The following is a 25879-nucleotide window of genomic DNA, read 5'->3' on the forward strand; positions in this document are numbered from 1 at the left end:
CCTCCAGGCCTCAGCCGGGAGGGGAGATTTCTTCTGCTTATTGTGTTTGAGGGCCAGACCTCGTCATTTTACCATCTCTTTTCTGTTTAATAGACTCAGGGCAGTTAGAAGGGAGAGCCGCGTCCATCAGCCTCGCTGGAGGTAATTATCTGTTGCTGTGGGTAGTTTGAAAACTGATTTCCAAGCTTATTAGAACTCGGTGTCAAAAGAGTGAGTCGACAGGCGGGGAAATGGAGCTGCTCTGCTCCTTGGCCATATGCCACTCGGATCCTTTGCTCCCCGCACCCCCCTTCTCTCTTCCCTCTCACTTTCCCCCTTCCGATCTGATGGTCTCTTTGTCTGCCGCTCGCTGTACAGGACAGTCGCTGAAATCATTCAAGTGCACAGAACACATTTGTGCATGCTGAAATCTAATCCCGCCCTCACTCGTAGCTCGGATCTGCATGGTGCCTTCCCCCAGCACCCAGCAAGGCCTGGTCATATAAAGGGGACCCCCCCCCCGACACACACACATCCCTGCGATGCTGTTCCTTCCACCAGTGGCTATGCCCTTGTCCACATGTATTAGAGAAGGAAGGAGATGCCCGCTCCCCTAGTCCTTGGGCCCAGCTTACTCCTGGTGTTCTCCAGCAAACCTTCCTGGTCATCTCGGTCTTCCACTCTCCTCTCCCTTGTTTAGGTGGGTGACTTGGTATCAAGAGTTGGGAGGAGTGAGGTCAACCTTGGCTCACCATGGCCAGGTCACTAACTCAGTTCGGTACCCCAAGAAATCATTCCTGCCCTATGCGTCCAGCTTGTGTCCTGGAAGGGAGCTGGATTCATGGATCCATGTTCCCTTATACACACTACTGTGCGCGCACACACACACATATTCACATACACACATGTACACTCACACACACATGCACATACACACCTACACACATGCACACTCACCCACACATGCACATAAACTCACTCTATAGTTCAGAGGGAGCCCAAGTCTGAGAATTCAGGGGTACCTGTGTTTTTCATGCACTTCGTTGATTGTTTCCACGGGCCCCTTCTACCATCAAAGCAAAGATTAAAGACGGGCTTGGTGGGAAAGGAAAGAACGCTGCCAGCCAGCCTGGGCGAGGGCCCTTCCTGCCTCAGTGTCCCGAGCATTTGGGGAATAAAGGGACGTCCCATTCTTTGCAAATCTGTGTTTTACGTTGTGTAGGAAAATGGCGTAGCCAAGGGAGGGGTGATTAGGGCATGTTAGTAACCTTAGTTCCCAGGGGCCCAGGGCAGATGGCACAATGCAATCAAACTTCCAGTTAGATCTTGCAGCTTACCTATTCACAAGAATCTAGACTCCTGAGCCTTTAATTCAACTGCTAATCTTGCACATAAGTAACTTCATTTTCCTTATGCCCCTTTGTAAGAAACAAACCACACAAAGCAGGGGCCAGAGCAACAGAAGAGTGGGTAAGGTGCCTTGTACGCCGCTGACCCCGGGTTCGATCCCTGGCATCCCATAGAGTCCCCTGAGCACCACCAGGAGAAAGCCCTGAGCGCAGAGCCAGGAAGAAGCCCTGAGCACTGCTGGGTGTGGCCCCCAAACCAAATTCCAACAAAACAAAAATTATTGAAAAATACCAAACCCACCCACCATTCCTTTTTAACTCAAAATAGCCTCGGTGCTATAAAACAGTCAGGAACACAAATGCACCCTTGCCTCAACTTCGCCAAAGGGCAGTTGTCCTCTTCCATAAAGGGAAAGAGGTACCCCTTCCCCTCTCCCCTGAAGAAAAAAAAAACCCTCTCTGTTGTTTGCTTTGGGACCACAAAGCAAAGGCAGTGGTGTTGGATAACCAGAGGCAGTTCATGAATTTGAACCTTGCATCAGGCCAGGGGATAGTAGAACCTTTGTACCATCTCTGGCCGGGGGAATGCTGTGATCCACAACCGGAGGCCGTCATGTGGCAGATTCCATCCATAGCCAGCTGCTTCCAGCCCACCTGCTGTCCCAAGAGGGCCAGCAGGGGGTGGGAGACTGGGAGGGGGGCGTGGGGGGGCACATTCCCTCTGGCCACAAAGGAATGTGGGACATGTTCCTCCATCTTAGCTGCTCGCTCATGCCCGCTGTGGATGACTATTTCCGTCCGCGGAGCCATTTTCTGATGCTTTCCCTGGGTTCGGGGTGCATGTTGAGAGTGAGATCACAGAATCTTCAGGGCCCAAGGAGTCGGAGCCCTGGAAAATCACCTGGAGGTTCTTTCTTGGGACTTTAGCTTAGCTCTCTGGATAAAGGTGGGGTCTGCCAGCCCGAGACTGATTCTCTTTGTAATGAAGATGCATCTCTGGTTGGGGGAGGCTTATAAACCAATCGGGCTCCTAACTATTTCATCGATTAATTTCAATATCCACTCTGGCATGACTTTGTCAAAGGGTGCTCCCCCCGTGTAGAAAACCTTTGTTTGCTGCATCACATATACCTATTTGTTGAAATTTTCCTATTTCTAAACGAGGGACATCAGACTCTTAAAAGAATAGTGGTGGTTACTCTACTCTTCTTATTTTTTGGAGGGGGGTGGGTGGGAATGATGGATGATACCGAAAGAAGTATAGGGAAAACTTAAATCCTAACTGCGGAGGTGATTTAAAATGTCGCCCCTACTTTGCGACCTTCCGTGGGGGTGAGCAAAAAGGGAGATGAGCATTTCAAAACAAAACAAAACTTTTGTCTGGGTTTTTGGCTTCTACCGTCTGGCTTTTGATGACACAGAACAATGGCGGGGTTCAGCAAGGCACCCCGAATGTTCGGGAGGGGCTGAAAAGGTTTCTGCTGCCCCACGAAATGGAATGACTGCTGAAAGTTGTTTTTCTCCGGGCAGGCTGTAATTGGGGGCGGGGGAAAGTTCATGGTCTTGTTCTCTTCTTGGACAACACTCACTGTTGGAAAGCGCCCTTCCCCCCCATTTTAAGTATGTGTGAAATCATTAGAATTCGACATCATTAAAAAGGTTAAAATTGCTTTTACGCTTAAGGGAGGGGTGGGGTACCGAAATGTATTTTCGGTGATCTTTTGTGTTCGTAACCCAGCCCTTGAAAGAATGAACAAAAAAAAAAGTATTCCCCCACACCCCGATAGTATTTCATAAAAGCTCTTAGTTTGAGAGAACGATGAAGGCTACACTTTTTAATAACCCTGCAGTCCTGTCTCTGGGCTTGTGTTTTTATTATCACCCCTCAGAAAAGATCTGGAGAGGCACACTGGTATTTTTGGGAGGGGCGGGGGCGCTCTCCCTTGCCCCCACCCCTGACGATCGAGGGGTGCATTTTTTAGGAGTTTGAAATGGAACAGTTGCCTTCGGGCAGGGGGGAAGGGAGAGAAGGGAGAAAAAAAAGGGAGCGAGACAGAAAAACAACCCGAGACCGCGCCAACCTCAGATGCTCTAGCGCTGACGACTCCAAATTCCTTTGGACGCGCAGGACCAGGGTTTTTTTTTTTTTTTTTTTTTAGTGTGTGTATGTGTGTGTGTGTGTGCGTGTTTTCATGCAAGGCGTGGCTGCGCCGAACTCGTGACACCACGCACTGAGGTTCTTTTGTGTGTGCGATTTCCCGGAGAGTGAAAGTTGGCCGCCAAGCGGGGCCCCCGAGACGGCGGAACTTGATGGGCTTGTTAGTTCCAGCCCCGGAGCACCGGGGCGGGAGCCAGCGGGAACCCGGCTGTTCCGATGACTTCATAGGCCCTCGGGGACCGGGCTCGGCCAAGCCGTCGCCCACCCGTTGGGGCCCAGCTGCCCCCCTCCATCATGCGCCCCGGCGCTCCCCACCCCCATGGCGCCCCGCGCGCGCTCCCGCCGCTGCAGGCGGGGCTGGGCAGGGCCCGGCTGGGGTGGCCACGTGGCTGCGCGCCCCGCCCGGCGCCGCCACCGAGCGCGCGCGCGCCACGTGGTCCTCGGCCCCGCTGTGCGCGTGAGCGCGGCGGCGCAGGGAGCCGCCCCGCGGGCCGATTTGGGAAAAACAGGCCCCCGGATGTCTTTCCACCCCCCTCCCCCCACCGCGTCTGCGTAAACACGGCCCGGGTCTCTCCCTTCCCCCCGCCCCGGATTCTAGGAGACCCTTGTGGTCGCGATCGTACCTGGCGGAACCCCTAGTTTTAGTTTGCAGTGTGTGTGCGGTGGGGGTTGGCGGTCCCGGCCACGCGGCGCCACGTTGCTTCCCTGGGGATGGGGAGGGGGAGGCGGGGAGGGGCGGCTCCGGCGGCCGAGTTCGGAGGAGCCGTGTCCATGGCGGACAAAAAAGCGATTCCAAGCAGGGGAAAAAACAAAAAGCTTCAGGGCGAACCTTTTGTGCCGAAGGATCATCGAGGGTTTTTAGATTGGGATTTTGCTAGAAAGCGATTTTCTAAAGTTGTCAGGACGCCCCGACTTTTGTGCTTGTGTGTGTCTGTGTGTGGCTTCCTGGACACGTTGCGCGATGGGAAAAACAAGGTTCCTGGAGCGCCTGCTCCTCCTCCTCCTCCTCCCGACTCGGCGCGGGTCACCCACGATCTCGGTGTTTTGAATTTTAAAAAGCCCCTTCGGGAGAGGTTCCCGGTTCGAGATGAAAGTCAGAGCTGAGAATGAGGTTGTGAAAGTGTCTCGGCAGCACGGCACGGCGGGCAAGGGCGGGCTTGGTCGGCGTGCAGAGCCCTACCCCGGCTTTTCGGACCACGCGAGTATCCCGGGGTGCCACCATGTCCGAACTCTGCAGCTCGGCCGAGCCACCAGCCACCCCCCAAAACACGCACTTGTCCCCCTTGCACGTCCCTGCACCCCGCATTTCCATCTCCTGCGCATTCCGTCGCGCGCGCCGCAAGTTGGGGTTCTCTTTGGCACACTTTGGCTGCTGCCGTCTTTAAAATTCAGTCCGAGGGGGGTTTATTATTCGGGAGGCCAGTGTGTGTGGCGCGACGATTTATGGAAAAATAGGGTGGGGGAAGACAGAGAAAGGGACCACCGTGCGTCCCCCCCCCCAAATCAGAAATAAAACTTATTACGAACAATTTAGCTTCGGGAGCGCTCAACTTTGGAACAACTGTTCCGAGGGGATCCTGCTGGGGATCAAACTTTGGGTGGGGGTACGGGCTCTGATCCTCACCTGGGTGCCAGAAAATGGGAATTTTCATGGGTAAAGAAAGCGCTGGTGGCTGAACGAAACCCTGAAATGGATATAGCCGAAACTGCGGGGCGCAATCGGCCAGGTCCCCGCGATGCATTTTGTGTTTTTTTTTTTCTTGGAGAGGGGGATTGGTTAAAAAAAAAAAGTTGCGCTGTGACTTTTAAAAATAATAAAAAGGCTTAATACCCGAACTCTGCAGCTCGGCCGATCGTTCGTGAATTCGCCGGCTAGGGCGGACCCTCTGGGGGGGGTGATTTGTTTGCTGCGAGTTTGTGCAGACAAACCCGAGCCGGGGGTTTTTGTTTTCGGCTCCGTCCAGCCGAGCAGGAATTGCGACATTAATTCTGATTTTTCGACGTGGATTCCGATTCCTGCGACCCTTCGCCACGGGAGGCAGTTGCCTCCTTCCCTTTTGTGATGGGAATACGGGAGCCAGACACCCATGGCGCCGTTCACAACGGAGGTTGATTTTATTTTCTTTTAATTAATGGCGAGATTGTCGGTGGCTCACCATTTCCTTGTGTCAGGAGAGGGAGCATAATCGGCCCATTCTGAAACAACCCCAAGCGAGTAGATGATATCGGGCGCTCCCCCCAACCCCCCCAACAAAAGCCTCTTTCTGCACCTCCCCTCGCCACGTTGTCAACAAATTAGTTTTGTTGCCTTCAGCCCAGTCTGCCCGGCGGAAAAACGCCACAGAGCTGATTTGGAGAATTGTAAGCCAACGATTCATAAGGAGGGTGATGGGGACCGAGCTGTTGAGCTGTTGTTGTTGCAACGGTCAAGCGCACGCTTGGCACGCACCAAACGTGGCCTCCATCTCTATTCGTGTGTGTGTGTGTGTGTGTGTGTGTGTGTGTGTGTGTGTGTGTGTGTGTCTCCTCCCCCCCTTCAAAAAAAAAAAAGGAAAAAAAAATGACCCTTGATACTTTTTTGTTGTTGTTCAAGTATGCAGCGCCCCTCCCCCAGCGCCTCCGGAAATCCCAGCCTGGGCCCCGCATTCCACCCTGGGCCTCCGGATGCGCCTTTGAGGACCCGAATCTTTGTCTGCAGTTGCTGCCCGCGTGGCCGACTGGGCGCCCCGCAGGGGGACATGCCCGCTTTAGGGGGAGGGGCGCGCAGACGGGCAGCGACAGGCGGAGCCTTGCCGAAGAACTTGGAAGAGAGGCCACCCGTTCTTTGACTTTGTTTTTTTGTTTTGTTTTCTTTAAAAAAAAATTTTTTTTTTACTCTGTCATTTTAACTGTGTTTGGGAGTGATTCTGATTTTCTTTCTCGGTGCCACTCATTTGCATGCTGACCCTGTTAGGAAATGTTTTTTTTTTTTTGTTCGTTGTTTCTGGTTTAATTTATACTTTTTAAATTGGATCACCGTGAGATACACGGTTACAAAGTAGTTCCCGATTGGGTTTCAGTCTTACAAGTTTTCAACACCCATCCCTTCACCAGTGCTTTTTTCCCACCACCAATCTCCCCAGTTTTCCTCCTGCTACCCCAAGTCGGAGGGGGTGGCGGGGGAGATGGCGGGAGAGCAAAGAAAAGACAAAGAAAAGACATTTTTCTTCCCTCTCTCTTTCCTTCTGTTTTGGTTTGCGATCCGGGTAGAGAAAGGTTACCATGTACATCCCTTTACCTTGGGAAATGTTTTGAAGTGATGTTAAAACATTGTTTGGAGTGGGGGGGGGGGGGCTAGCAGATGGCTCAAAGGGCTGAAGTTCAAGTTGGAGAATCCAGGTGGAATTCCTGACCCCTTGGGGTTCCCCAGACTCGCCCCAGTAAAATTCCCATCCAAATGATTCAGTAAAAAAATAACCTTTCTGATAATCTTCAGAAATGAAAGGCGCCTTCCCAGCACACGCCTCCCCCACCCCCCTAACCATCTGTTTTGACGTCCATCAGGACCTTTTGTAGTGGTCAGGGTCAAGGATGACATGAGTTCTCTGAGAGGAGAAATTTGATAGGCTGGGGTGGTGCCTCTGCCCTAGAACTTTTGTCTTGATGATAGAGGCCTGAGTTGAACCCCTATAACCCCAACACCCCAAAAATTTGTCCTTCCCCCTTCCAGAAAAAAGGGGGAAGGATAAGATTTCCTCTCATTTTTCATCACCTAATGTCCCTTATGTTTAGCTGTATGTTAGGGCCACACTTGGAGGTGCCCAAGCCTTACTCTGGCTCGGTGCTCAGGGACCACTGACTCGTGGGGCTGTGTGCGGTGCTGGGAATTGAACCAGGCTCAGCCGTGTGCCAGGCAAGGTCCTTAAGCTGGGTGAGCCCCAAACCTCTTTGACTTGAGTTAGAAGGCAGCAGATAGAGAAGGTTCTCCTGGAACTCTGGGTGTCCGTTCCTCATTCCATCATAGTTCCGTACACAAATAGGAGAAATGTGCTCATACTCCGCTGTGCCTTACTGCTTTGCTTTTCCATATCTGCTTTGTCTCCTCCTAGGCGAAGTAGATGCTGCCTTTTCATCACTTCTGTTTTGGGTTTTCAAGTTTCCTTGGTTGGTTTGCTCAGGGGCCACACCCGGCAGAATTTAGGACTTCCTCCTGGCTTGGTGGTCAGGGATCACTCCTCGTGGGTTCCAGGAACCATTTGGTATGCTGGGGATCGAACATGGCTCTGATGCACAGAAGGCAAATTGCTCCATGCACTGTTCTCTCGTCTCTCTGGCTCCTGGGGGGGTTTGTTCTTGATGTGGCTGGTTTAGGGCCTGGGTGTCTGACTTGTATGAGTTCCCGACTGGGTTGGGGGAAAGAGAACTCCTCCTGGAATCAGTTCATCTGGAGTCCTGCCAGCCCCTGGATCTGTTGATGTACATGCCCTGCACATACATGCAGTGATCTCCAAGCGGCCATATATGGGCTGCTGAGGATGGAACCTGAACCGACCTCATGCCAGGCAAGTGCTGTAACCATTGTGCTACCCCGCTGGCTGCCCGGGATTTGTTTCTTTGGGGGGGGGGGGGGGGTTAGCCACACCCAGCAGAGCTGAATACGCTCAGGGCGCTCTCCTGGCTAAGCTCAAAAACCATATATATGGGAGGCCCTGGATCGAATCTAAATCAGCTCAGACCCAAGATGGTTCTAGGTTAACTTCTGGGCATGGAGCTGATGAGAAGTGATTTGAAATTTAAAATTCCGTTCCAGGCACCTAAGACAGCACTGAGCGAACTGACACCATTTTACTGTAAAAGACCCTGATTCGATCCCCTGTTTTACCCCGAGTGACTCCTGAGCACGGCCGAATGTGGCCCCCCTCAAACACATTCTCTGGGTCTGGGAGAGAGCACAGGCCTCGTGTGTTTGAGACCCAGAGTGTGATTCCCAGAGAACCATCAAGGCGTGGTTGCTGTAAAAGAGAAAAAACATGGGCCTGAGAGAGCACAGCGGGGCGGGTGTTTGTCTTTCTGGCCTGGATTTGATCCACGGCACCCCATATGGCCCCCGAGCACTGCCAGGAGTGATTGCCGAGTGCAGAGCCAGGAGTAAGTCCTGAGCTCTGCTGGGTGTGGCCCCAAAACAAAAGATTTCCTGGAAATTGGAATTTGAATACCCAGCAAATCTAAAATGTAGGATAGTTTTTTTCAATATATTGGGGCAGGGATGAATCTTTTATGTTTTAGAATCTTTGCCCCTCATTCCTTTTAATAACATAAAATGAAAATATATGGGGACCCCCCCCCTCCTTCCCCAGTATGTAAAACCCGGAGCCAGAGAGATAGTCCGGGGTAAGGAGCTTTCTTTGTACACGACAAACGCTGGTTTTATCCCTGGGACCCTATAGCATACCAGGAGCCCCCTCCAGAAGTGTTCCCTGAGCACAGAGCCAGGAATCCACCCTGAGCACCACTGGGTGTGGGCCCCACCCTGAAACCAATATGCAAAATTGACAGTGCTGTGTTTTTGGGTGGCCCCTCTGCCCATTGGTGCCCCCATATGTCCCTGAGACCCTTAGGGGATTACAGACCAGTGAATCCCACCCTGGGTGTGTCAGTCCTGTGTTACCTGAGAGAAAAGCAGCAGAACAGAACCCAGGACCTTCAGATTCCATCTGGGGGTATGTGGTAACAGTGGCTCCGATTCATGGAGCACGCAGATCTTGCCAGGAGAAATACTCAAATGCTACGTGGCTGGCCACGTTCAGCCCTGCACCAATAATGCACGATTTATGTAGCTGGTGTATCACGCGCCTTGCTCTTGGGCTTCAGGCTGAGCAGAGCCTGCCCCCTAGAGGTTGATTGGCCACATTGCAACACGCTGAACAGACATCCCCAGATACCCTGCCCAGAAAACAAGGACCCTGGCCGACAGACATGACTTGGCCCCTTAAAAATGTGGCCAGGCTGGCACCTACCTGGGCGTGGGCTGCCTCTAAATTGTGGCGTTCCCTTCTTCCCGCAGAGCTCCAGGACTGGTCGTTGTGTTTGCTCTTTGAATATATTTTTGACCCCATGTGCAAAGAAAATGCGTATGCCACTCTCCTCCTTCCCGAGGAACTAACCTCCTCCCATGTTGAGGGGCCACATGAGGGGTGGAGGTGGGTACCCAGAAAGTGAAGCAGACCTAGGGGTGCGGGATTGGGAGAAAGGACAGCATGGGGGAGGTGCATTGCGGGTTGATCATTTAGGAAGGACCCACAAATATCTCAAATATCTGAATGGAGACAAATTGACTTTCCTCACTTTTTTCCTCCCACCCCATTGTATTTTCCTCATTTTCACCAATCCTTCTTGAAAAAAAATAAAAACCATCTCCAAGCATTTCAGGACCTGTGAGACTTTGGGGTTACACAGTGGCCCCCCACTAGGCAGACAGGAAGCCCTGGGTGTAAAGGAATGCCCCCCCCCCCCCCCACACACACACACTGATGTGAAGGGCATTAATGTGCAAACTCTTCATCAGAAAGAAACAACAGATCTTTTATTTATTTATTTATTTTTGGTGGTGGGGGCAGAGGGTACCTGGACTTCTAATCTGTCGATCCTCTACACAAAGCAGCATTTCAGTCCTTTGAGATAACCCCCTTCCCCCCTGAGGAAAGGGGGAAAACCCAAATTGGAGCAAGGAGTGGGCAGCGTGTCCCTGGCCCTCTCTCCCACGTGTTCTGTGCAACTGGGAAAGCCACCAGGATCTACAGTGATGGGACTCAGCCAATGTTACTTACTATCCCTCTGATGGTGGGAAGTCCCTGGAGGTCTGGAGGTGCTAAGAGTTTTCTTGTGTTTTGCAAGTCCCAGAGAAGGAGAATTGTGGTCAGTGGAGTAAGACCAAGAAGGATGTTTTTGGAGGGGGGAAGGGAGTTGGGTCACACCCAGCAATGCTCAGGGGTTACTGCTGACTCTGCATTCAGGAATCACTCCTGATGGTGCTCAGGGGACCGTATGGGATGCCAGGGATAGAATCCGGATCAGCCGCGTGCAAGGCAAATGTCCTATTGCTTCATCCCCAAGAAGGATATTTCTTAATCCCCAATCCTGACGCTGGGGTGTGGGTGATGGTGTTAGAGGGGTGTTCTTTGCACCCCCATTGCAGCTTACAGGCCTTGGAATGAAAAGCTATCTGAACGGGCTGTTTCAGAAATCCTGAAACTTGAGGCTCAAGGAATTGGCATTGAGACTGTACACACACACACACACACACACACACACACACACACACACACAGCTTCCCCAGTTTCCCCAGATGTGTGGCTGCCACGACTGCTACTGACTGGTGCCTGGGTGAAGGATCTTTGCAGCCTGAATGAGCTTATTAAGAGCCCGAGAAATGTCCTCCTTCAGGGTGCAGGGTGGTTTAGACATTTCAAAGCTGTGGGTTTGGGGGAGGCGGGACCCTCAGCCAGGAGGATGGAAGGGTGGAAACCACAGGTTCAAAATGCATCATCTGTGGGACTGGAGCCGTAGGAGTGTGGGGAGGGAACATGCCTTGTATATGGCTGACCTGGGTTCGATCCCCGGCCCTCCCTCAGCCTGCCAGGAGTGATCCCTGAGTGCAGAGCCAGGAGACAGCCCTGAGCACCGCCAGGGTGGCCCCAAACTCTAAAATGAAAGCTTAGAAAATGTATAGTCCTTTGTTCAAGTAGTGCTGTGGCACGAGCTATGAGAGGCATTCTAGAAAGATCTGTGGAGCAGGAAAAAAGTCAAGTTGGGGTGGGGGAGCACAGTTGAGGGGAGTTACTGGGGGAAGCACAGTTCTAGGGGTGCATTTAATAGGCGTGTCTCAAGCTGGGGTGTAGGAGTGCCGGGGTGAAGGATCAAACCTTTGCAATGTGCTGAACCTGAGCCCTTGGGAGCCCTGGCCCATATTCCTGGCAATATATGGGCGCTGTGGTGGGAGCGTCCCCAGAGCACCAAGCTGGAAGTAGCTCCCAACATCACCTGGTGTGTCCTGAAACCCTCCGGAGGGACTGGGGTGATAGGACAGTGGGTGAGGTGCCTGCCCTGCACAGGCCAACCCAGGTTTGATCCTGTACCTCATATACTCCCCCTAAGCTCACCAGGAGTGATTCCTGAATGCAGAGCCAGAAGTCAGCCCGAGCACCACTGGGTATAGCCTCCAAAAAACAACCCGCCCCCCCTCCCGCCCCGCCCCCTCCACTGCCTCTAAGAGGAACAACAGAGAAATAATTGGCAAAGTGGGTTCAGAATGATAGACGTGGGACCCTTGGGGATTCTGTTTCCAAATTTCTAAGTGTTGGGGGGGGTGGTTCTGGTATGCATTTCTTGGCCTCTTTGGGATGCACTGGCTCTCTGGGCCCCGGGATTTTGCAGCTGCTGGACAGACAACCAGATGACTAGTTCTGGGGTGCTTTCAGGTCTCGGGGAATAAAGAAAAAGATCCTTCTGTCCATGGAACTCTGGTTTCATTTTCTGGAGTGTGGTGTGGGGGGAGAAGTTTCAGGGGGCTGCCAAGTGCTCCTCATCTTCAGGCAGCCTGATTCCAAAGGTCTCCAACAAACAGATGCCGATTTGAGTCTTTTCCCTGGGTTTTAGGTCACTCGGATTGTTTGCAAAACATGTTCTTTTTTTTGTCACTTGCCAGTACTTGTTCTTTCTGTGAGTAAAACACAAACAGGTCCCAAGGGACGCCGGAACCGCTTCCGCGCACAAGGCCCCTGGCCCCCCACTTGCCACTGCCCCGGAACTGGGGACACAGCAGTTGTTTTGAATCTCAAGGATGTCGCTTTCAGAGCTTTGTTTTCGGTTGATTCAAGCCTGGGACTTGGGATCCAAGTTTTCTTTGATAGCTTATTTTGTGTGTTCGGGGGCTTTTCCTGGCATGCTGGGGATCAAACCCAGGGCTGCCTGCATGCTGAGCAAGTGATCAGTCTCTGGAGCTCTCTGGTAAGATGCAGGGGACCCTCCCGGCAGTGCTCAGCACTTACTTGTGGCTCTGTGCTCCGATATCACTTTTGGCATACTTAGAGATGCCCAGAATTGACCCCCAGTAAGCCACCTGCAAGGGAAGCACCCTTCCTGCCCTCTAGCCCTCACTTTTCCCTTTTTTTTTTTTAAGCTCCTTCTCAATTGGAATTTTCTCCAGAGTCGGGGGAGAGGCTTAAGTACAGTTGGGAGCTGGTGTCTAGCAGATAGGGTTGGTGCCAGGGTGATCCGGAACCCCATGGGTTCCCCTTGAGTCCTGCCAGGAGTAGTCCCTGAGTGCAGAGCTAGGAGTAAGCCTGAGCACTGCCAGGTGTGGCCCAAAAATCAAGGAGGAAAAAAAACAGCAGCGACACAGCTGACAGCTACTGTCTCTCCACCAGCAAGTAAGAGGGACCTTTGCTCTGGTCTCAGCACTGGTGATCATGGTCCTCTTTCTGGGGACCAACTAGCCATGCCAATGACTTCACCCTGGATCTCAAGGTGTGAAGGAAGGAATGGAAACTATTCCAGGGCGGAGTGTAATGTCAGAGTTTGGGGACTTTTTTTTTTTCTTGTGGCTTTGCCCAGTTTGTTCTTGGTTAGACTCAGCAAATAGCTTGCAGTTCCTGGAATATTCAGAGCAAGAGCCTTTGCTCTTCAGTGAGTCTTTGGGATGGGGCAGAACAGGTTTGGGGACAGTGGAAAGATGAGGTGGAGGACGGGGCGTGGTGGGGGTGGAGGATCCCACCTCACGGCCTCACAGCACATCCTGGCTTCTCTTGTGCCTGGACCCTGCTGGCCCCAACTCCACCCCAGTCACCGGAGAGAGACATCTGCCGTGAGTTTCCCACCTGGGGCAGGTTTTGCCTCATTAGAACCTCAAATGATGGTGAGGAGGCTCTGAGGCACTGTCTTTTGGGTAATAGTCTGGAAAAAAAGAAAGAAAAGAAAAAGCCAGATAGTACAGTGGGTTAGGACACTTGCCTTGCACACAGCTGACCTGGCACCCCACAGGGTTCCCCTGATAACTGCCAGGAGTAATTCCTGAGTGCAGAGCCAGGAGTAACCCCTGAGTATTGCCAGGTGCGGCCCAAAAAGGAAAAAAACCCCAAAACTATGTATTTAAAATAAAACAATGATTCCCTGAAATCAGCAATAAGAGTAGATATTTCAGAGAGCAAGAAGAACTTGGCCCTTGGATGTTTTGTGATCCTGTGGACAAGGCAGGGTGGGTGGGAGAGGCACTGGTCCGAGAGCTGAGACAATGTGCCCTTTCCCGGAGAGCATTTTCCACCTGGGTGGCTGGGTTGGCCCGGAAGTTGAACCCAATTTTACCTGTGATTTATCCAAAAGAAAATCACTGAATCACTAGGGTGAAAAGATGGTGGGATCTTTCTCATCCGTCTCCTGTGCACTTTGGTTGCTGTTCGTGTGAATGTGCTTCCGGCTGGCATCACACAAGGTCACAACACTCTCACACTTCACTGAAGACTCCAGAGAGCACTTTTTTTTTGTTTGATTTTTTTGCTCTTTGGGCCACACCTGGCTGTGCTCAGGGGCTAACTCCTGGCTCTGTGCTCAGAAAACACTCCTGGTGGGGCTCAGAGGACCCTATGGGGTACCGGAGATTGAACCAGGTTGGCCATATATAAAGCCAATGCTGTATTTCTCTTGCTTCCGGACCATGTTCTTCCTTGGGGGTGGGGGGGGGGGGTCTCAAACAGCAGAGCTGCAGAGAGTCTCAGGCTTGTGGGTGGTGCTGGAGATCACGCTTTCAGGGTGGTGCTCAGGTGCTCATCTGAGAAGGTATCAAGTGCCCACCTGCCTCTGACCCTCTGAACCCCCTCCCCCCCCCCCCCCCCCCCCCCGCAGGAGAAGCAACTTTGAAATCTTTTTTGCCTTTTCTTTCCAAAGGCCAGAGTCAAGTTTTCCCTTGGGTGAGAGTGAAGAAATGTTTTGTTTCAAGTACGATCGGAATGGGATTGCCAAAATAGGACTTTAGCACCTTTTAGGGGGGGTAGTTTGAGGGTTCAGTGCTCAAGGGCTACTCCTGGCTCAGTACTCAGGGCCCCCTGCGGTGCCAGGGATCAAACTTAGTACTCTCCTGTAAGGCTGGCGCTCCACCTCACTGGGCGTTAATGCTATTATTGCTTTCTGGGAATGTTGATGGCGTTTCTATGCAGCATGCTGCCTCACCCCGCACAAAAATAACAAAGTGAAACTAAATATGAACCCACTGAAATCTGGGGCCACAGCAAGGCTCTTCATAGTAAGCTTTGCAAGGGCAAAACAACACTGTCCACAGGAGTGCTTTTCTCGGCGCCCTTTGAGACATCAGAGAGGTTCCACCCTCGGCACCGTGGAGCTTAGGGGTGAAGGTGGTTCGTGGCCACATTTCCAGATTGACTCTCCAAGGGGCAGCGTGAAAAACCCATTAGCCAGAATGGGCGGTCAGCGCGGACACCCTGCCCCTTTGCTGTCCTCTGATTGCCTACTTGATCTTTGGTGGATCTTCCTTGTAGTAAAAATACTTTAACTTCAGGAAATGGGGCAGGCCATGCAGGTGGGATCACGGGAAATGAATAATGTGGCACTTCCACCCAACAGAGACTCCAGAAGAGAGGTTTACATGACCAAAAGTGTGCCATCGGAAGCAAGGAGATAGAGACTGGAAAAGTGACAAATGAAGCACCTACCTACAGGTTGCTCAACTGGAACTGCTCCCATCCACAACCCCCAGATTTCATTACAGAAAGAAAAGGGGGTGTGAGGGAGGTTGGGAAACTTCTCTCACAGCTCATCTGAGACCAAAAATTTTAAAAGCTTATAACACTGTTGTTAAAAAATCTGGTTGTTGGGGTGGCTGACCCGGGTTCGATCCCTGGCATTCCGGCTCTCCCAGTTCAATTTTTTTTTCTTTTCTTTTTGGGTCACACCCAGCTCAGGCATTACTCCTGGCTCTGCACTCAGGAATTACCCCTGGCAGTGCAGGGGATCAAACCCAGGTTGGCCTCATGCAAGGCAAATGTCCTCCCCGCTGTACTATCACTCACGCCCCTCCTAACTCATTTTTAAGGGCTCAAACAAAGGTAAACAGAGTGAAAATGTAAGGACTCACCTCATCCTCAGTAGTAAATGAACTAAAGATTTCTAGGAGATAGTGAATTCGAGAGACACTCAGATCACCCAGAAAATAGGAGCATTTTGGGACCCTAGGGAAAAAAAATAGGATAGTCATCGCCCCCCAACCCCTGGGCTTTTTTTTTTTCTTTAAGTCGTACCAATTTTGAGCCTCATCAGAGAATGGACTCTGCTCTCCAGAAGCATTTTCCAAAGGAGGACTCTGAAGGGGCTCTGTAGAGAGGTGGGAGGAAGCCCTGCTCTGTGAAGCATTGCTCAGGCCTGATCTGTGCAAACAAACTAGCCTGGTGTATCTACCCAATGTATAGGATGGAGCTGAACAAGGATACTCTGTAGCCAATTGTTAGGCTGGGTGCTTTGTTCAGTTACTCCGTAGCCAATCAGTAGGCTGGATACTTTGTTCAGTTGTTCCATAGCCAATCAGTAGGCTAGAAATGTTGCTCAGATACTCTGTATCCCACCAGGAACTTGGATACTTTGGTTCCCACCAGGGTGGCAGGCACTTGACCAGAACTAGACCCTCCAGACAATTTTAAGAGATGCTGCGGACCCCTAGGCTTCTCTGTCTGAAGTTGGCCTCCACTGGACAAAACAGCTCCCACTTTGTCCCTCTGGGACACAGGCCTGCCTTGTTAGGAAATCAGGAAAATGTAGGTCCCATAACTGGGTACAGTAACAGGGTGTGGAAGTAGGTCTGGACTCGCAGACGAGTGATAAATATAGACCACACTCTCAATGCCACTGCAGTTAGTCATGGCGGGACAGTGTGAGTTTCATAAACTTATAAGGAATATGCAAACAGTTCCAGATTTAAAATAACTGGGAGTAATTTTTAAGTGTGTGAAAGGATCATTCCCCCCACCCTGTCCATGGGAGCCTCCGTGAGGCGGCAGTGGTGTGAGTGACGGGCACTGTTAATCCTGGGGGCCGCCAGGGGGGAGTTTCCAAAGCAACCCCTGTTCTGCAGGGATTGTTTCTCTTTTGTTTTTCTGCACTCTATAAAATAACAGGGGCCCAGAACCACAGTACAGTGGGTAGGGCACTTGCCATGCATGCACGTGGTTGATCTGAGTTCGATTCCTGGCACTCCAGGTAGTCCCTTGGGCAGTTCCAGGTGTGATTCCTGAGTGCAGAGCGAGGAGGAACACCTGAGCATTTCTGGATGTGGCCCCTCAAAAAAAAAAAAAAAACCCAAACCATGAAGGCAAGGGTATAAGTTGTGAGTTGGGAAGACGCTTAGTGCCCCAGAGTGGTTTGGGGCTGGGGACCACACCAGGCGGTACTCAGGGCTTACACCTGGCTCTGCATTCAGGAATCATTTCAGCTGTGCTTAGTGCCAGGAATCAAACCCAGGTCAGTTGTGTGCAAGGCATGTGCCCCTGCCCACTGTACCAGCTTTCTGGTCCCCTCCAAGTGTTTCTTCTTTTTGTCTGTGATCTAGGTCAGTGGTGTATGTCTTTATTATTGGGACAACAAGAATAGGCTCTCTCTGAATAACATGTCCGAGGCAATAATGCACATTTTTCTCCAGCACTGTTTTCTAGCTCCAAGGGAAAACGTCGGAGAAGATCGTGGGAAACATACTTGAGATCTTGGTTGGTTTTGACTTGATTTCCATTGAATGTGTTGATTTCCACTGAGCGTGATCATTTCCATAGTCCTGGGAGTCTCTTAGGGACATGAGCTGGTGGGGGGTCTCTGATATTTCAAGGCTGCTCTAAGGAAACTTCAGCATGGAAGGGGCTCTGAGGGGGTGATGACCAATGTCCCAACAATTTCCAATGTTCTGGCGTTTTGCAATTCCGCCTGCCCACCCACTTGCTCACATCATTTTTTGGGGGGTGAGACCATTGCTAGAACCTGCCAGCCCATATCTCAGGCCATTGCGTAAAATCTCCATGGACTCATTTTTATTCCACTGTCATGGGTTGCAGCCCCCACTGGGTATTCCCACACACGAAGGCTTTGCAAGACACTCCGTATGGAACCAGTCCAACATGCAGACCGCCTTTCTGGATTGTTCTGTGGGGACTCCACCCAGTGGTGCTTGGGCCTCCTGGCTCTGCACTCGGGGATCGTTCTCCCTGGAAGGGCTCTGGGCACTCTTTGTGGTGCCAGGCGATCCACTGTGGGGTCAGGCACATTCAAGGCAGGTGCCCTACCCACTGAGCTGTCTCTCTGGCCTATAGCCTGCCCTTCTTTTGCAGAGTTTCTACGGGCAACTTTCAGGTGGGCGTTTAGCCCACTTCAGAGATGCAAAAAGAGAGGACCAAGGTCAGTGGAGTTGGTGAGACTCCAAGGAAATAGCTACAAGGGAACACTCTTTCCATGGGGGGGGGTGGGGGGAGGTGGGCAGAAGTCAGACGCTGAACACCCTGGGTTGCCCCGCCAAAAAAAAAAAACTTCAAAAAAATGCGATTGAATCTCCCCAAGAACACGCAAGCACTCACTGAAGGAAGGGGGTAGCCCCTACCTGCCTGACTTCATGGAGTAGATTTTCTCCTGTACCAGAAAGCTCTGGACTCATTTTCAGTACTCACTACAGTAGGTACATGGGGTGTGGAGGGGGGGGAGGATGCTTGGGTGGGCGATGGATTAGTGTTTGTTCCTATCTCCTTAGCCCTGACCCCTCATTCATCACGATCACGATAATCCTGTTGTTCATCGACTGCCTCAAGCAGGCACCAGTAACGTCTCCTTTGTCTTAGTCCTGAGATTCTAAAAAGTGCCACATTCAAGGCTCTTTCAGGGTTAGGAGAATGAGACCCATCATTGTTACTGGTATTTGGCATATTGGGTACACCACGGGGAGTTTGCCAGACTCTGCCGTGTGGGCAGGTTACATTTGGTAGCCTGCCAAGTTGTCCAAAGCAAGAATGAGATAATAAGATGTTGCTGGGTTTTATAGTCTCTGGGTCTTGTCTGTTGATCGGATTACATGGCGGGGGGGGCGGGGGGGGGGAACAGTTGGTAGGTGTGACCCCCACCTACTGGAAGATGGAGGATCTGGGTGGAGGATGCTCAGCCCTGATCCTAGCAGGCTTGGAGATTTCAGCCCCGGGACCCCCATGCCTTTGTTCCTCTGCCGTTACCTTCATGCGTGTGGAGAGTGGTCTCAGCATGGTTGTGGCTGGTTCTGGAGGTCTTGGGCTGCTGGGGTTCTGCTCGGGGTGGGGAGAGAAAGTCAACCCACCCCCCTCCAAGGGGCCCTGGTGAGGACAGCCAGGTGCGGGGGCAGGAGACTCTGTGCTGTTCTCTTTCGGGGGCTGGGTTTTATAGTCTCTGGGTCTTGGCTGTTGATGGGATTACACGGCACGGGGGGGGGGGGGCAGGGAAGGGGGGCGGCAGTTGGTAGGTGTGACCCCCGCCTACTGGAAAATCGAGGATCTCGGTGGAGGATGCTCAGCCCTGATCCGAGCAGGCTTGGGGATCTCAGCCCCAGGACCTGATGCCTTTCCCTGATTCATACCCATAAGAGTTTCACTGCCTAGGTTCTCTTGAGTCCATAATGGGCTGCAAAGTGGAATTGTGGATGATGGTGTCCCAGGGGTGAATTGGTATTTTCCCCCCCTTGGTTCTTTGATGGCCGCACACACCCCTCCCCCGCCCCCACCTCGCATGCCGCCACCTCAGCAGCTGCTGCCTCTCCTGCTCTTCCACGACTCAATGCTCAGCCCTTTGTCCCTACAGCACCCTGAGCTCCTGTGTGCAGGGAGGGTGCTGGTGCCCCCCTGGGCTGTTTTTCCACACTTGGGGAAGTGATACTGGCGAGCTAAAGTCCCTGTCCCCTTGTTCCCACAGCGTGCCCGAGTTCATGTGGGAAGCGGGCTTGCACAGACGATGACCAGTGCTGTCACCCCGAGTGTCTGGGCGGCTGCACCGCACCCGACAACGACACAGCCTGCATTGCCTGCCGCCACTATTACTTCAACGGCCTGTGTGTAACCCAGTGCCCACCCAACACCTACCGCTTCGAGGGATGGCGCTGCGTGGACCGCGACTTCTGTGCCAGTATCCCCAATGCCGATATCACTGAAGTGGACGGCTTCGTCATCCACCAGGGCGAGTGCATGCAGGAGTGCCCCTCTGGCTTCATTCGCAACAGCACCCAGAGGTCAGTGACACCCCCGCCCTCCGACAGGACCCTGTTGAACGACCGTGCTCCCCCCCCCCCCCCCCACACACACATTTCCTGTGCATTTACAACCTCACATTTGCAGTGCTGGAGAGATAGTACAGCAGGGAGGGTGCTCTCCTTGCATGCCACTGACCTGGGTTCAATCCCTGCTTCCCTGATGGTCCCCCGAGCCCCCCAGGAGTGATTCCTGAGCGCAGAGCCAGGAGTCAGCCTTGAGCACCACTGGGTATGGCCCCAATACTTCCTCCACCTAAAAATCCTAGAGGCAGGAGCAGTCTGGGGGCATCAGAGTTCAAGAAGGGGACTTGGTGGAATGGGAACCATGCAAGAGTGTCCCTGGGGATTCATCCCCAATAGCACCCAGAGGCCAGTGACCCTACCTTGCCCCACAGAGTGACCACAGATCGTGTCCCATGATTGGGGAACACAGCAAGGCCCCCCCCGCCCCCCCCCCCCACACACGCACTTCTCCAGCACTGAGAAGAGGCTCTGGTGGGGTCCCTGCATCCCTTGTCTGGGTTTTGGCGCTACACCAACTTCCCGATAGAGGGTCCCTCTTGTTTTTCTTGTGAGCCTGCATTTCCTTTGTCTCTGGTGATGGCGGAGCCAGAATGATCACAGATCAGAAGCACAAGAGACCAAAAGCCCAGAAGAGCAGGAACTTACTGATTGGGCTGGGGGTGCTATGGGGACCAGGCTACATGCTTGGGCCACCTACGGGACGCTGGGATCCAACCTGGGAAAGTCGCAGGCAAAGGAAGTGCCCTCTCCTCTGTCCTGTCTCTCTGACCCCCTCCACTGCTTTTGGTCATGTTCCACTGAGCCTACTCCCATGCAGACAGCACTCCCCCCCACACACACACACATTTGGGTGAGGGGCACCCCCCTCTCTGACCACGAGGTGGGGGTCCTTGCTCTTGCCAACAGCATGTTCTGCGTCCCCTGTGAGGGCCCTTGCCCCAAAGTCTGTGAGGAAGAGAAGAGGACGAAGACCATCGACTCGGTGACTTCTGCCCAGATGCTGCAGGGATGCACCATTTTCAGGGGGAACCTGCTGATTAACATCCGTCGAGGCAGTAAGTTTCCAGCCCCCACGCCCCCAGAGACTGTGGGCCCACCTCCCCTTCCCGCGCGGATCCTGGAATCACCAGCTGTAGGCCCTGCTAGTCTTTAAAATTTGAATTTCTCTAGAAGGTGGCTCTTGTGAAGGGATCAAACCAGAGCGTGATTTTTCCGCCCCTTCCTTATCAACTCAAAGCAGGCTCTAGCCCCTGGGTAATCCCTCATGAGCAGTGCCAGATAACACAGTGGGGAGGACGCTTGCCTGGCCTGCAGCTGACCAAGGTTTGATCACCAGGAGTGATCCCCGAGAACAGGAACCTGGAGTAAGCCCCGTGCACCGCCGGGTGTGGTCCCAAAAGAAAAGAAACAAAAATCCACTCGCTGAACCACACCCAACTCTTTTGATTTGTTTCTTGTTTTTGTTTCTGTGTCACACACAGCAGTGCTCCAGGTTGACTATTGCTCTGTGCTCAGGGATGATTTCCTAGTTGGGCTTGGGGCACCCAGTGAGGTGCTGGGAATCGCAGACCTGGGTCGGGTCCACGTCAGGCAAGTGCCTTCCCCACTGAAACTGCACCCAGTTCATTTGAGTGTCAAGGACTATTTGGGCATATATTGAAGCCAAGTTCCTGCTTTTTCAGTGAACTCGAAACGACTAAATGGGAGAAAAGAAAGGTGCTGCTGTGTATGCACATAGGTGGTATTTCCTTAGGTACCAGTGACTTTTTTCCATGGCTGACTACTTCGGAAACCAAAGATGGGTATTTAAAGGAGACTCGGAAACACAGAAAGGCAGTTTTAAAAATCATCTCCACAGCCAGAAAGATGGTACAGCGTGTAGGGTGCCCGCCTGGCATGTGGCACACCCAGGTTCAATACCAACACTGAGGAGGGTCCTGAGTACCACGGTGTGGCCCCCAAACGAAAGAAATAATGTAAAATAAAAATCACCCCCAGAGCTAGGAAGAAAGATCAAAAGATGGAACATAGACCAGACTCAGTTCCCTATCACCAGCACCACATGGCATTCCCTCGCCGCGCCACCAGGGGGAGCCCTGGTGGTTCCCGGGACATCACCTCCAGGTGGACCAACAGGGCTGGGCCCTGTCCAGCAAACTTCCCCGGCAGACAGCCCCTGTGTTTACGTTCAGTCTTTGTGAGATGCCATCTTGGAAAACAGATCCCTGCCTCTTAGCTACTAGACACGCAGTCACAGCAGCTTGTCCTTGGGTTTCGGAAGCTGGACTGTGAACTGCACATGTTAAAAGACACTCCCCAGGCATCAGAGCCTACCGATGGCTGACTACTTGATGGGACTGTGGGCACGTGGCTGGCATGCGGCCAGCCTGGGTTTGAGACCCGGCACCCTTTAGGGCTCCCCAGAGCACTGCCAGGAGTGATCTCCAATCACAGAGCCAGGAGTCAGCCCTGAGCACTGCCAGGTGTGGCCCCAGAACAAACGAATCCCCCCCACTGACAGCAGAGGGCGCCCTGCTGGTAGTGCTGGGAATTAGGGAACGGAGGGAGCGCTGCAGACCTGAGCGACAGGACAGAGCTTGCTTGGCAACTGGCTGGCCCGGGTTCGGGCCTCGACACTCCATATGGTTCCCCGAACCCGCTGGGAGTGGGCCTTGAATGAGCGGCCCGTCAGTAAATTCTAAACTGACATTCCGTAATCAGCCCGGAGTCTTCAGCCTTCTTTAAGCCCCTCCCCCAATTTGGAGGCCAAGTTTGTTATAATCTGAGCCTCGTTGCCGATGAGGGACCCGGCTGGCTGGGGGCTTGGTGGGTGGTCCTGAGCTGCTCCCTCCCGCTCCCACTGCTCGGGGATCTCAGCTGTCAAACGTGCATCCGTGTGCGTCCCAGAGACACCCCCCTCCCCTCATCCTCCCCGCGCCGCAGGCATGCATGCGCGGTCACTCACCCTTCTGTTTCCGCAGACAATATCGCCTCGGAGCTGGAGAACTTCATGGGGCTCATCGAGGTGGTGACGGGCTATGTGAAGATCCGCCACTCACATGCGCTGGTGTCGCTGTCCTTCCTGAAGAGCCTCCGCCAGATCGGGGGAGAGGAGCAGCTGGAGGGGTGAGTGTGCCCCTTGGTGTCGCGGCTGGCTCTGAGGGTCCCGCGTCCCTGGACTGCGATGACATGGGCCTCATACCAGGCCGACCCCGGCTGGAACCCAGAGGGCAGGGGGGAGCCTGGAGATTCCCAGGTGCCAAGGTGTCCCTCGAGGCCCCCCCAAATCCACCAAAGTCACACCCTGTGGTCTTCCTGGCCGCTCGGACCATCACGTAGGGGCCCTGCCTGAGCACTAGCGCACCCCCCCCAATAAATAAAGCCCTTACCTTGGGGGCTGGAGTGATAGCATGGCACAGCTGACCCAAGTTCATGCCCCGGCACCCAACAGGGTCCCTGAACCCCACCAGGAGTGATCCCTGAACACACAGCTAGGAGTCAGCCCCTGAGCACCACCAAGTGGGGTCCTCAAACTAAATATTAATAATAAGTAAATACAGCTCCTGGGGGCCAGGAGAGAGTTTCGTGGTCAGAGCATGTGGTTCCCGGTACCATCTGGCCCCTATCTGGCATCTCTGGGCGCAGCCGTGAGTCCCCCAGCACTGCAGGTGGGCCCAGCTCCTCCCAGCCGCCGACTGTTGCTCTGAGCGAATGACCTGGTTTGCTTTTAGCTTTTGGGGGTCACACCAGGTAATGCTCAGGTTACTCCTGGCTCTGCACTCTGGAATTACTCCTGGTGGTGCTTGGAGGACCCTACAGGATGCCAGGGATGGAACCTGGGTCAGCTGCGTGTAAGGCAAATGCCCTCTAGGCTGGAGTATCGCTCTGGCCCCAAGAAAAGCTGCTTTCTCTGCCCCAGTGCCTGCAGCCAGCCCCAACGGTCCATCATGTTGATTTTTTTCCCCCCGTGGTGCATTCGAGAGGGTGCTGACTCTTGCTTACTGTATTCGATTTTTGTGTATGTGTATGTGTAGTTTGGGGGCCACACATGGCAATGCTCTGGGCTTACTCCTGGCTCTGCTCTCAGTAATCATTCCTGTCAGTGCTCAGGGATGAAACCCAAATTGGCCTCCTGCACAGCAAGTGCCCTCCCTGCTCTCTTCTCTCTCCAACCCCCTGTGATGGCTGAGTTTTGGTTTCGTTTGTTTCTTTGGGGGCCGCACCTGGCGGTGCTCAGGAATGACTCCTGGCTCTGCACTCAGGAGTCACTCCTGGCAGGGCTCTGGGGCCCCTGTGGGATGCTGGGGATCAAACTGGGTTGACCGTGTGCAAGGCCAGCGCCCTCCCCACTGTACTGTTGCTCCAGCCCCGGCAAGCACTTTTAGCTTTACTTTCCTTGGCTGGTCCCTGCCCACCTGGCCTTCTGGATTGTAAAAACAATCTTCAGCTGTTTCCGTTTACTGTGAAAAAGCTCATCTTGCACCCTGATGAGTCTCATACCAGGCCCTGCCTCTGCCTCTCCTGCACTTGTCCGATTCCTGATTTCTGCTTCCCTCTCCCTGGGTGTGGTTCTCTTCCCTGCCCGTGAAATGATTCTCCAACAACAAACTTGAGCGGGGACTGTTGACCCAGCCAGCCCAGCGCAGGGTCTCAACACCCTCAAGGGGAGGGGGCTCATGGCGGTTCCTGTCTTCCAGGAATTACTCCTTCTACGTGCTGGACAACCAGAACCTGCAGCAGCTGTGGGACTGGGAGCACCGCAACCTGACCATCAAGGCCGGCAAGATGTACTTTGCCTTCAACCCCAAGCTGTGTGTCTCCGAGATTTACCGCATGGAGGAGGTGACAGGCACCAAAGGACGTCAGAGCAAAGGGGACATCAATACCAGGAACAACGGGGAGAGAGCCTCCTGTGAGTGGGTCCCCCTGTGCCCCAAAGAAGTCCCCCTCCCTCCGTGCCCGAGCCGGTCTCATTGCTCTGGGAGCGGAGGAATGAAGCCTGCTGAAAAGCAGGCAGGGCAGGCAGGAAATGGGCAGGCGGGCTGCTGTGATGCCAACACAGTCAAGGATGGGGCGGAGACAGTGCAAGGGCACTGGCCTAGCATGTAGCTAGCTCAACTTGGATCCCTGAGCACAGAGGCAGGAGTCAGCCCTGAGCATAGCTGGGCATAAAAAATAAATAATAAGAATAAGATAATAATAATAATTATGCTGCCAGGAAAAAGCTTGAGGGAAGCTCCAGGTTGCCTCCCAGAGCACCACATGATCTGCTGAGATGGGGGTAGAAAGAAAACCCGGAGGTGCCAGAGAGGTAGCTCAGTGGGTAGGGCTTTTGCCTCGCATGCTGCAAACCCGGGTTCCAGGTCTGGAACTACAGAAGGGTCCCCTGAGCTCTGTAGGAGTGATCCCTGAGCACAGTTGAGTGTGACAGCACCATTCTGCATGGGGGAGCGGGGCTGGGGTGGGGGGACTCGCACACGCAGACGGGAGGGCCAGAGTCGGCCAGCGCTCACGGAGGTGCCCCTGTGTCCCAGGTGAGAGCGACGTCCTGCACTTCACCTCCACCAGCACCTGGAAGAACCGGATCATCATCACATGGCACCGGTACCGCCCTCCAGATTACCGGGACCTCATCAGCTTCACCGTCTACTACAAGGAAGCGTGAGTCGGGGCTGGGGGTTGCTGGGCTGAGCCTCGCCCTCTGCCCCACTGCCAGCCTGGGAACACCCCCCGCCCCCCGTATTGTAGAGAATCATTCAGTCCCCACGGGATGGAGGGATGGCACAGCTGTTAGGGAGCTAGGGAGGGCTGGAGAGATAGGACGGATGGCGGGAAGGGCGCTGGCCTTCCACACAGCTGATGCTGGTTCGATCCCCAGTGCTTCATGGTCTTCTGAGCCATGAGCGCAGAGCCCTGAGCAGCCCCAGAGCCTTGCTGGGCATGGCCTAGAGTAACCCCCTAAAATAATAATAATAACAATAATAATAATAATAATATAATAAGGCCCAGGAGAGAGCTTGAGGGAAGCCCCACATTGCCCTCCAGTGTGTTACGTGATCTGCTAAACTAGGGCTACAAAGGAAGCCTTAG

At 53.3% G+C, this 25879-nt stretch overlaps 1 protein-coding gene across 1 annotated transcript in view; it reads left to right on the top strand.

Annotated features, from left to right (window-relative positions):
• Positions 1-25879, top strand: part of IGF1R (insulin like growth factor 1 receptor) — a 139965-nt gene that overhangs the window by 91960 nt on the left and 22126 nt on the right. The window contains exons 3-7 of the mRNA XM_056124864.1: positions 19432-19744; positions 20696-20844; positions 22771-22915; positions 24487-24701; positions 25324-25450. Of these exons, the coding sequence (XP_055980839.1) occupies positions 19432-19744; positions 20696-20844; positions 22771-22915; positions 24487-24701; positions 25324-25450 (949 nt within the window). The remainder of the gene's footprint in view (positions 1-19431; positions 19745-20695; positions 20845-22770; positions 22916-24486; positions 24702-25323; positions 25451-25879) is intronic.

Source organism: Sorex fumeus, unplaced genomic scaffold, assembly GCF_029834395.1.
Source record: "Sorex fumeus unplaced genomic scaffold, SorFum_2.1 ptg000051l, whole genome shotgun sequence".
Taxonomy (NCBI): domain Eukaryota; kingdom Metazoa; phylum Chordata; class Mammalia; order Eulipotyphla; family Soricidae; genus Sorex; species Sorex fumeus.